The sequence below is a fragment of the Anopheles merus genome, chromosome 2R, assembly GCF_017562075.2.
Source record: "Anopheles merus strain MAF chromosome 2R, AmerM5.1, whole genome shotgun sequence".
Lineage (NCBI taxonomy): Eukaryota > Metazoa > Arthropoda > Insecta > Diptera > Culicidae > Anopheles > Anopheles merus.
In genome coordinates this window covers 24,738,507-24,749,192 of record NC_054082.1, presented here as the reverse complement: position 1 = coordinate 24,749,192, position 10,686 = coordinate 24,738,507, and the positions used below count along the sequence as shown (strand labels likewise).

At 48.9% G+C, this 10,686-nt stretch overlaps 4 protein-coding genes across 5 annotated transcripts; all 4 read right to left on the bottom strand.

The window, feature by feature from the left end:
• Positions 1-44: 44 nt before the first annotated feature.
• LOC121589324 (protein D3-like) lies at positions 45-1,381 on the bottom strand. Of its 2 annotated transcripts, none has more exons than XM_041908132.1 (2): positions 683-1,381; positions 45-604 (listed from the first exon to the last, which is right to left on the bottom strand). In XM_041908132.1, exons 1-2 carry the CDS (start codon positions 1,332-1,334, stop codon positions 549-551), a joined length of 708 nt encoding a protein of 235 aa, XP_041764066.1. In that variant the 5' UTR covers positions 1,335-1,381; the 3' UTR covers positions 45-548. The 2 variants fall into 2 exon arrangements, with proteins under 2 accessions (XP_041764066.1, XP_041764067.1); XM_041908133.1 differs by having other exon boundaries at positions 695-1,381.
• Positions 1,382-2,422: 1,041 nt separating this feature from the next.
• On the bottom strand, positions 2,423-3,564 carry LOC121590117 (protein D3-like). Its single transcript, XM_041909520.1, has 2 exons — positions 3,101-3,564; positions 2,423-3,009 (listed from the first exon to the last, which is right to left on the bottom strand). Exons 1-2 carry the CDS (start codon positions 3,317-3,319, stop codon positions 2,518-2,520), a joined length of 711 nt encoding a protein of 236 aa, XP_041765454.1. The 5' UTR covers positions 3,320-3,564; the 3' UTR covers positions 2,423-2,517.
• A 1,745-nt stretch (positions 3,565-5,309) lies between these two features.
• LOC121590118 (phosphatidylethanolamine-binding protein homolog F40A3.3-like) lies at positions 5,310-6,937 on the bottom strand. Its single transcript, XM_041909521.1, has 2 exons — positions 6,507-6,937; positions 5,310-6,399 (listed from the first exon to the last, which is right to left on the bottom strand). The coding sequence occupies exons 1-2, from the start codon at positions 6,926-6,928 to the stop codon at positions 6,246-6,248; spliced, it is 576 nt and encodes a 191-aa protein (XP_041765455.1). The 5' UTR covers positions 6,929-6,937; the 3' UTR covers positions 5,310-6,245.
• A 1,065-nt stretch (positions 6,938-8,002) lies between these two features.
• On the bottom strand, positions 8,003-9,359 carry LOC121588168 (protein D2-like). The gene is made up of 2 exons (XM_041905819.1): positions 8,492-9,359; positions 8,003-8,400 (listed from the first exon to the last, which is right to left on the bottom strand). The coding sequence occupies exons 1-2, from the start codon at positions 8,983-8,985 to the stop codon at positions 8,259-8,261; spliced, it is 636 nt and encodes a 211-aa protein (XP_041761753.1). The 5' UTR covers positions 8,986-9,359; the 3' UTR covers positions 8,003-8,258.
• Between the last annotated feature and the right edge of the window lie 1,327 nt (positions 9,360-10,686).

Below are 10,686 nucleotides of genomic sequence, written 5' to 3'. Positions count from 1 at the left end.
GTAGTTGTATAAGGTACTACCATTCAAACCATTTTTTTTTTTTGAAGTTTTATTCGACGTTAAATAACATTTCACTGTTCGTTGGGGATGCTCTTGCTTCAACAAGCTTTTTGGGAAAACCCTACAAATGTCGGTTACCGCACATCACTTGTAGAGCTTCACAGGCCGTTGCTATGGTTACCGGTACGGGATGGTCATGCTGATGATATTTAAATTTTATCTTTTCTTCTAAGTTCAACCGTCAACACAATTCTTTCAAAACATAATGAATACATCAATGTTATTGTTGGATGTCTATTTATCTGTATCACCACTATTCTTTTTTTTCTATTACGCTGAACCAAGCTGAGATTTTTTGGAAGAAATTTTGATTTTGTTACGTTTATCTTACAACTACTGATTCCACCATAAAAAAAAACTATTTACTTCTCAAAACACACACACACACACGACTTTTCCCCATAAATGAAGACCCCCTTCCCCACATTTACACACGTCGCAGCCCCTACCAAGCAACAGTGGCAGCACTGGGCTAACCCTTCTGCCACCTACGGCCCACCGAAAACGGTTCCATTGCGCGCGCCGTTCAGTTCGTTCAGCGAACCTAGATGGGGACACCGGGAAAAGAAAGAGCAAAACAAATTCTAGCATCAAACTCACTGCACCAGCCAGTCAAACTCACGCTCGCTCTCACATTCGCGCAGCTGTGCCTGCAGCGTGTTCACGTAATCGTCGTACTGCGTCTGGAAGAAGTTGCCCGCGTACACGCCACTCAAATCGTACTTGCGCGTAAAGTTGCGCGTAGAGAAGTATCGCCGCACCGTACCGCACTGTGCCGTGATCCTCGGTTCCGCCGAAAAGTCCAGCTTCTGCAGATGCTCAAACACCAGCAGCACGAACCGATGCAACCCTGTGCCCCGTGGCGTAACCGCTCCCAGATACTCCACGAGCGTTTCACCCCGATCGATATCGTTGCCGGGGATGTTCCCCACAGCCCAGTGGATAAACTCCCGATAGCGCGGATCATCCCGTGACGGTACGTCCGGATCGGTCAGGATCAGCGTGTACAACGCACGCTCGTTCGCGTTCCAGCTCACAACCGGAGGGTTTCGTATTTGTGTTGGAGTTAGCCGATTACCTCCTTCTGCCTGGCGGCCACTTTTAAACGACACCCGGGCCCAACAGTCGGGTGCTTCGTCGATCACATCCGGCACGACCTCGTACGAGGCGAAGGCACGGTACACGTGCGCATCGTTCAGTATGTCCGAGGCACGAGATTCTAGCAGCAGCAAACAAACCACCAACAACGCTACACCGCGCACGCACGTGGACATTCTGCCGGGGAACACACTGTGGGTCACGAATGGCGTCAGCTAACTGTCCTCCGGACGGTGGTGAGATTTTCCTTTTAAACTAATCCCCTCTAACATCGAATGCTGCAACCGTTCAATAGCCCACAGCAGCTGGCTGTGTCGTTGCGAAAAACTGGTTCTCCCTTATGAGGACACCCCCACGATGCGTAGAATTTTCCACTTCCACGCCGGTGTGAGAGTGAAAAGTGAACGGAGAGCAGATGCCCGTCCGTCTTTGTGCATCGATTATCTAACAAGCACGGGTCATTGCATTCTGCACACGAGAGTAGTGATGGACATAATGAAGTGGTGCAGACGGTATCGATTCCGACAAGCTCCTAATTTATCTGGAAGCGATATCGATATATTTCATAAGCCCAGAAACAGAGTCGGCTTGGGAATCGGTTGCAAAACCTGAATCGGCTCTGGAATCGGTTCCGGATTTGGAATGATTATGAAATCGGTATTGGAATCGGAATAGGTTTCGGAATTGGAATCGATTCCAGAATCGACATGAAATTCGGGATTGGAGTTAGATTCCGAAATCGGAATCTAATCCGAGATCAGAATGAGTAGATTTTAGTCTACATTTTAAACAGGTTCAATTTCAACGATGATGCGAACTCTTTTATGCAATGTTTAAGTCTTAATTTATAGTCGGAAGCATCTGTCGACTTATTCAGTACCACGCAACCGGTTAGTCAGTCCTTGCTACGAGGGGACGGTCTATTCTAAGCTTGAACCCACGTGGTTAGGAACCTGTTACGGTACCTGTATCGAATGCTTTACAGACATCAGAATCGATTGCAGAAGAGGCTTCATAATTGATTTCGGAATCGACTCCAGGGTACATTCGGAATTATTTTCAGGATAGTTTCATGAATCGGACCCAAATAGTTCCGATTACAACAGTCCACCACTATACGAAAGCCCAGACCAAGCAAAATCGATCATTAGAGCACACTATGCTCAACTGAGCCTAATTGGATGGAATCGGGTGATAATGACTCCGCTGTGGATGCCTATGAGACCAAAAACCTTGATAATTTGATGCATGCAAACTCGGCCTGTGCTGCCACCAGATTTGTTTTTTTTATTACGAAAAATACCTCGAACAGATTCAGAGCTCAAAAAAAAAAAATACATTTCCGCCCTTATCATCCGCTTACTCCGTGCCGGACGATAGCTGTGCGTGCAGCGTCGGCACGTAGTCATCGTACTGCGCCTGGTAGAAGTTCCCGGCCACCAGCTCGCCGAGCCCGTACCGCTTTACAAACTCCCGGTGCCGGTAGTTCACACGATGGTTGCGGCTACGGTTCGAAACTCGAGGCGCCTTAGAAAAGTCAATCTTGCCGCCCGGCTGCTCGTACACCAAAAACACGTACCGATGCAGCCCGGATCCGTTCGGTGGGCCGGAGCCAACGAACGCGTACATATGATCACCGTCCTCCACCTGCGTGCCGGGAATGTTACCCACCAGCCAGTGGCCAATCTCGCGGAACTTTGGCTCCTGACGGTTCGGTGCGTCCGGATCGACCATGAACAGCGTGTAGTAGCCGTCCGGCTTGGCGGTCCATTCGACGCGCGGCTGGTCCTTCACCTGCGTCGGTCGTAGCTCGTTACCGCCGCTCACGGTAACACCGCTCGGGTAGGTGATCTGGCAACAAACGAAAGGGGGGGGAGGGGGAGAGAGATATCAATCACTGCAAACTGGCCAACAGACAAGCGTACCACCACTGCTCTCTTACCTTCGCAAACTCTTTCGGTGCGGCGTCGATCACGTCGGGAATCACCTCATGCTGGGCGAAAACCTGTTGCACCTCGGTCGTCATGTTGTTGGAGGTTGTGGCTGTCGTTGCGTCACCGCTGGCACTCGAAATGTCGTCCAGCACCAAACACAGCCAGAGCGAAACTAGCGCTACCGTTGCTGTACGGCGACGGGCTGATGGTAGGCGTGCCGGTGCCATCACGCTTATCTCGCACGATGAACAATTGACAAGCTACAAGTGAGCTTAGATGTGTGCCTGTTTGCAGTGCTATACCACAGCACAAAACACTAATCTCCTCTTCTAGACGTGGCGTGCGATGATAACACACCGATCTGGGAGAGATTGCTGGACTGGACGATTTGAGTGCGTTCAGCAGTCACGAGATGACGAGAGTCTTGTCTGTCCCTCTCGAGCTGTTGAGAGGCTTTCTACCTTTCCGGTTTTGTTTTTTTGGAGTAGAGGGGTTCAATCTAACACATCCATTTTATCATAGTTTGCGTGACATCGTGCCCCCAACATTTGACGCGATCGAGCTGCGTAGGGCGGCGCGTTGATTGTGTTGGTGTGTGCAGGCGTTTGATGTGTGTCGTTGGATCAATTCTAACAAATTGTATCTCTCTTTGTTATTTTGTTCCGTTTTTTTGGGATAGGGTGAAATTTAGCATATTTTAAACTTCAAACTCAAAGCTTCTCAAACGTTTTTGAATTCTTTCCATACTGTTTTGGCTCCATACTCTTTGGTTTCTAATTTTATTGGAAAAGTTTGCTTCAAAAATTGTAGATCAATGCCAATTAATAATGCGAAACATTCGGCATATTAAAGTACCCACTTCTTACAATTTTATGTTTGTTCAATTAAGTTTTTTTTGTTAAAAATGAAATATTTTTTCGTTTTAACTATATTTTACCTATTATGAGTATGATGTTTAAAGCTGTGTAACACCAATCGATGTGATTCTGTCCAATTTTGATACATTATTATTACAATCACTTTTTAATCAAACCTCGCTATCTAGTCATGGTTTGGTATTGCACAAAATTAATCAATTAATGCATTAGTAAAACTTTATTTTTAAGTAAAAATACTTACTACTTAAAGTACAAAAAATCTAAACTTGTAAGAGGAGGGTATTTTAAAATGCCGATCATTGTATGAAACACACTGTTGAAAACGTCGAGAACCAGTCAATAAAAAGTAGCACAGATTGAGCAAATACTTGGGGAAGTGTCCATAATTGGTGAAATGATTTAAACAACATATAAAAATGATGAGTAAATGTTAAAAAAAAGTCACAGGAACTCTGTAACTCTTCAACGTAATACTTAGGATAAATAAATTATTGAAAAAAGAGATAAACTGCGTATGTTCAAGATAAGGAAATTCGCACGGACGAAATGCGTTGAAGTAGATCAACATTGAAGGGCTAAAAAACGACTCAAACATATGCCGTTGTAATGGAAGATAAATAAATAAAGAATATAAAACAACGATAAATGATCCTTCTTTCTCCATGGAGCAACGTTCTACAATGTGTGGTTATGGTGTCTCCTTTCTACACAAGTCTTACAAACCTATTTTTGTTATCATACCGTACACGGAGCGGCGAGCGATCAGGCTGAGAATCGAACTTACGTCCTGCGTTGCGGAAACCTTCGAGCAAAAAAAAAAAACAAAAACCCAGTCCAAATCCTTCGCTCCATCCCAACAGCACCAATCCATTTCCAGCCGCACAGCCGCGCTTGCAACATTGTGCCCCTTTCTTGCCCTGTTCTCACGCACGCAGCAAGCTTCACCGGGTACGTAAAAGGACACCGATACGATACAATGATACATTGGCCCCTTCCGCCCAGCACTGCCGTGTGCGCACGAAGAGGTCGCAATTTTTATTGAACACTCCAACTGTCGCAGTTCCATCGTCTGCAGCACACACACACTCACACGTACACATAGCGTGAGCCCTGTGTGTGAGCGCAAGGATGGCACCCCGTTTATCCTACCCTACTGCTACCGCCCTTTCGTGAAACACATACCACCTATTGTCGGAACTTGCGACTAAACAGTAATAAGAATAATAAAATCGATTTATTCTCTCTCTCTCTCTCTCTCTCTCTCTCTCTCTCTCTCTCTCTCTTTCTCTCTCTTTCTCTCTCTTTCTCTCTCTTTCTCTCTCTCTCTCTCTCATCACTCCACTGCCCTTCCTCAACGTGCAAACGTACATTCGCTAGTGCTTGTTTTTCTCTTATTTTTTCATCCTCTTCTGACTGTCTGACTTGATGATCGTACAGCGTTATATGCTAAATCACTCTACCCATACAACCACATATCTTTGGGGATCTTTGTTTTACATAAAATCGTTTCTTCTGCTTCCGTTTTTCCTTTGTTTGTTTGCGCTTTTCTTCTTCCTTTCTTGCTGTTTATTAATTTTCGGTTTTTCTTTTCGCTTTATCCTTTATCGTTTTTTGTCTGCCCTTCCACGGCTCGCGCGAAGGATGCTTGGGGGGATGCAGCAACCGGCTGGCAGCCTTTGCCCTTCGCCGGAATTGTCCGCTCGGTGGCAAAGATCCCTTCCGAAGGCACCATGGCAACAACAGCGGCACCACAGGTGAGACAGGACGTTAAATCGATCTGCGAAGCACGTCTTTGTTTGTGTGTGTGTGTGTGTGTGTGTATGCCATTCTGCCCTCTCGAGATGATCATTTCCATCCCATGGCCTATGTATCCTGCCCTATGCCAGCCACTCGTTTGGGCTTTTTTCTCTCCTTTTTAGCCACAACTTCACAAATCCTTTCATCCTCCCCACAGAGCTCACAGATGCTGTGAACTGTTTGCTTCACCGTTCGTTCCTGTCTGTCTGTCTGTCTGTGCGAATGTGTGTGTGTGTGTGTCTGTGTGCGTTTTTATTGCGCAGCAGACCACGAGCATCGCACTTTATCATTATCCTCTCAACCGATCGCAAGAAAGATCCTGCTTCTGACCCCGAAAGTTGAACGACCCCATGGTCGCAAGTTGATGCGCACTTTCTTCCCTCTCCCTCTCTCTCTCTCTCTCTCTCTCTCTCTCTCTCTCTCTCCCTCTCTCTCTATCTCTCTATCTCTCTTTCATCCTGCGCACTGTTGGCAGCATTTAGAATGCGTTTTGAAAGTGTCCCAGCTGACGGTACAGCTTCGGCACGTAGTCATCGAACTGGGCCTGGAAGAAGTTCCCCGCCACCGGCAGCCCCAGCTCGTACTTTTCCGAAAACTTGTGCGTGGAGAACTTGCCCCGACCCTGGGTGCTTCTGTTAAGGAAGAATACACACACACACACACACACGCGCACGCGGGTCAGTGTTATGTTGGCACTTCCGTGGGGTCAACCCGGTACGAAAAGGTGTCCCGTACCTACCTGTTCGAGAGCCGTGACTCCTTGTAGTAGATCCGCTCGTTCTGTCGGTACAGCAGAAACACGTACCGATGCAGGCCAGTTTTGCGGGGCGGCGCAGCGCCAATGTAATCCGACAGCGTGTCCCCCTTCGCCATGTCCATGCCGGGTATGTTCACCACCAGCCAGTGGTGCCATTCGCGAAACTTGGGCGCCGTCCGGCTCGGCGCGTCCGGATCGGTCAGCACGAGCGCGTAGTAGGCGTCCGGTTCCGCCTCCGGCCAGGCCACCTCCGGCACGTGCTTCACCTCGGTCGGGGTGAGGATGTTGCCAAGGTTGACGCGCAGCCCGCCGGCATAGGTCACGTGCAGGAGGCTCTCGGGCGGGACCGGCACCACGTCCGGCACTATCTTGTGGTTGCGCATATCGCGCACAAAGTCCGACATCCTGCCGGGGGCGAACGTTCGCGACAAACTGGCACTGGCGAACAACAACACCCATCCTTCGGGTGCAGGAGCCACCGTAACAACACCGGAAGCAGGTTTGTGGGCGGTAGGGAGAAATCCGTGGTGCATTGGGGGGTGGAAAGAGAAAACCTTTACCGCCCACGGTGCGCTAGTTTTGTGGGGCTGTGTTCTAGGTTTATAGGTCGTTTGGTGCTACTGCTACTACTACTACCACTACTACAACACGTCCAGAACGCGAAGCACTGTTGGAAAATCCAAGGAAAGGTAAAACACGCAAGCCTCTTTCGCCGACACTGTTCCGAACTATGGAAGAGAGGCGTCGTGTTTGTTCCAAGCGTTCAAGTTTCGACAAATTTCCAGCGAAAAAGTGTAGAAAGAAACTGAATGCAATTAATTAAACTTTTTGCTTTCCCTCCGCTCCCACCGCTCAATGCAAACATAAAGCGAGTGTCATTTGAGGCGCTGACAGCACCTTCCAACTTCCAAACTCCACTCCGGAAATCGTTGCTAATAACTCTTGGGGCGGCACGCCCATTGGCGTGCAATGACCTGCAAATGCTGTTTGCCTAATTTTAATGACCTCATCGGTGCATCGTAAAAAAGAGAATCAAATGTCCCTTTTTTAGAAAAATTACATTCAAGATATCCTCTTAAGGGAAAGCCCGATTCTGGCCACCGAAGCCTTTTCCCGTAGCACGCTGTGTGCACTCCGCAACAGTCCCCGCACGCTGCATGAAAGTGGGCTCCAGGCTTCTGCCACACCCCCTTCCCCCAAGGCGCATTTTTATGTTGGACCTGCCGCACTGCCCAAATAATAATAAACAAATAACTTCCAGCCCCGACGCCATCGCTGTCAAACGAGGCGGCTCCCGGTAGTGCCACGCCAAGGACTCGCGAACAAATTCGCCCTTCCATTCCATGCGATGAGCGAAAGTGGAACCCCAATCCTTTCCCTTATTTCTGTTGCAAATGTGCGAAATGTGTGTGTGTGTGTGTGTGTGTCTGTGTCATAGTGGGGGAAAAAAAGGAAACACTCGAGCAAACATCGAAAGGTTCGTTTCTTCTTGCGAAGTACTTTTTTTTCGTTATGTTTTTTTTATTGTAACACGGTGATTTTGTGCGGTGAATGGAACCGAAAAACAAGTTGTGTGTGGGGACATGGGAGAGCGCGTGTGTGTGTGTGTGTGGGGGAGTGTGAGAGGATACGGGAAAGGAGCGCAACGGAAGGAAGCAAGGGCAACTGGGGAGGGGAGTTTAACGATTAACGAAGATCCTGCCTCGTTTGTTTTTTGTTGTTGTTCGCAAACTTCTACGCAGTGTCCGTAAAGGTGGCGTACAGCTCCGGGACGTAGTCGTCGTACTGGGCCTGGTAGAAGTTGCCGGCAACCGGGACGCCCAGCTCGTAGTCCTTCACAAACTCGGCCGGATTCCACTTGCCACGGTTCGGGTTCCTGGGGGGGGGGGGGGGGGTTTGGTTTTTTGGAGTCGAGAAAAAAGCAGTTACTGGAAGGACTTGGAAAACCGCAACGCGCCAAAACCTACCTGCTGCTGAGCACGGTTTCGTTAAACACAATCCGGGACGGCTGCTTGTAGACGAGGAACACGTACCGGTGCAGCCCGGTACCCTGCGGCGGTCCGGAACCGACGTAATCGGCCAGCACGTCGCCCGCATCGACGTCCGCGCCGGGGACGTTACCCACCAGCCAGTGTTTCCAGCTGCGCATCTCCGGATTGCTGCGCGACGGTGCATCCGGATCGGCCATCAGCAGCGTGTAGAGGGCGCTCGGTTCCACCTCCCAGCACAGCTTCGGGCGGGCCTTTACCTGGGTCGGCGTGAGCTGATTGCCGAGCGACACTTCCACGTCCGACTGGGGGTAGGTGATCTTGATCGTTTGCTCCGGCGCGACGTCGATCAGATCCGGCACGATTTCGTTGCGCTCAAACGCTTCGGTTGTCGGGTTCGCCGCTTGACCGCGAACGGTCACCAGCGCTAGAACTGCACCGCACGCAACGGTCACACGGAGTAGCAGTGCCATTTTTTTATATTTTCACTCGACCTGTGTGTGTGTGTGTCTTTATTCAGTGGAAAGACCGATTCACGGCCACGTTACTGCCTCGCCGACGTTAACTCCGTTCGGAGCGAGTGCACAACAAAGACTGCGACTGCGGCCGTTCGTAGCGGGTCCCCTAGTGTCCAGACGGCGGAGACAGACAGACAGACAGCCGGACGGACGGACGAACGGACAGCCAGTTCGTGGGACCCTTGCGATGGGCGTTTGTGTTTGTGTTCGTCTGCGTCTTAGAAGACGCTTCCCCTTCCTTGACGATGGCAGATCAAGCGCGATGTACGAGACGGGCTACAACGACAGCAGACCCGTGGACCGGTTATGTAAAGCACCGTTCCAGATGCTCTTTTATATACCCACCAGCCGTTTACAGCACACATAGACACTTTCAACGAGACGAGTCAGACGGTCTTGCTGGGGTTGCACATCGATCCATCATGATCCCTTCGCGTCGCACTACACTTCACCCCATCGTGCGGGCTCTTCCCCGATTTGCCGCACACAACAACTCACACACATGTACAGCCCATTTCCCGATTTTTTTTTTCGTTCCGGGCGATAGACAGAGTGTGCCGTTTTGCTTGCCGAGCTCGATGATGATCGAGCTTGCTTTGTGTTTGTGAAATGGTAATGCTGGTTGATGATGATGTTGCTGCTGACGATGGAACCCCGCGTGCACTGCCCTCAACCCGCACGTTCGCAAATCATATGTTTGCCCCACTCCCCCTTTCCTGCTGTGCACAACCCGCTCGACCATTGCATGCCTTTGCACGGGTTATCATTAGACAGATTCCGTCGAATGTGTATGTGGTGTGCAGCTACCTCGGACAGCGCATGATAATTGACTTTTAATGCCGGCCGGCTGCAAGCGGCAACTAATGTGAACGCGCACTAGAGACATTGTACAGTCCAAACGATTGTTTGCATTAGCGGGCACTTTAAATGTGTGACCCTCCCTCCCACCGAAAAGGGGGAATGAATTGGGTGCAAAACGAGGGGACTGGTTGATTGTCACGCTAGCTGCAAAACAGATTCGACACACCGAATGACAATTTTTGTACAGAACAAACACTGCTCACCTGTGCTCGTTACATTGGAGGAGTCGATGGTACTACTCGCTAATGCTAATAGCTCACTTCAGGTTTGTTTGTTTTGCGGTATACATGATTTGTGATCAATGTGAAGATGCAAGTGAATGTAAAGTGATAATTGTTCCCGAACAGTGTGGACTTCCCATGCTGTGTCTTCTCATTTAGTTCAAATTGTTTGGGAAATGCCGACGTCATTAATTATTTCGTAGCTTGTGCACTGCATAGCAAGAATATGTTATTTATTTATTTTTTTATTTATTTGAGTGTTTCCATCATATGAAGTTCACTTCCCATGAGAAAAAGTACTGGAAAACTCTGCAATTCAAATTTTATGTTCGGTTTTGGTTGTGACGCACTATGCAGTGAGGTCTGTTGCTTGAGCAACTTACCACGAAATTATGCATGTAAGTGGTAAACATATTGATCCTCAGCTTAGCGGTTGGTCCTTATAATCCTCCCATTTTTTGCTCGACATTCTCTCTCAGCCAATCACATTGCGGAAGGCGAACAGAACAGATAAATCCCAACAGATATTCATGCACAACAGATGAACTATCGCAGACTAAATTAATGATCGCTA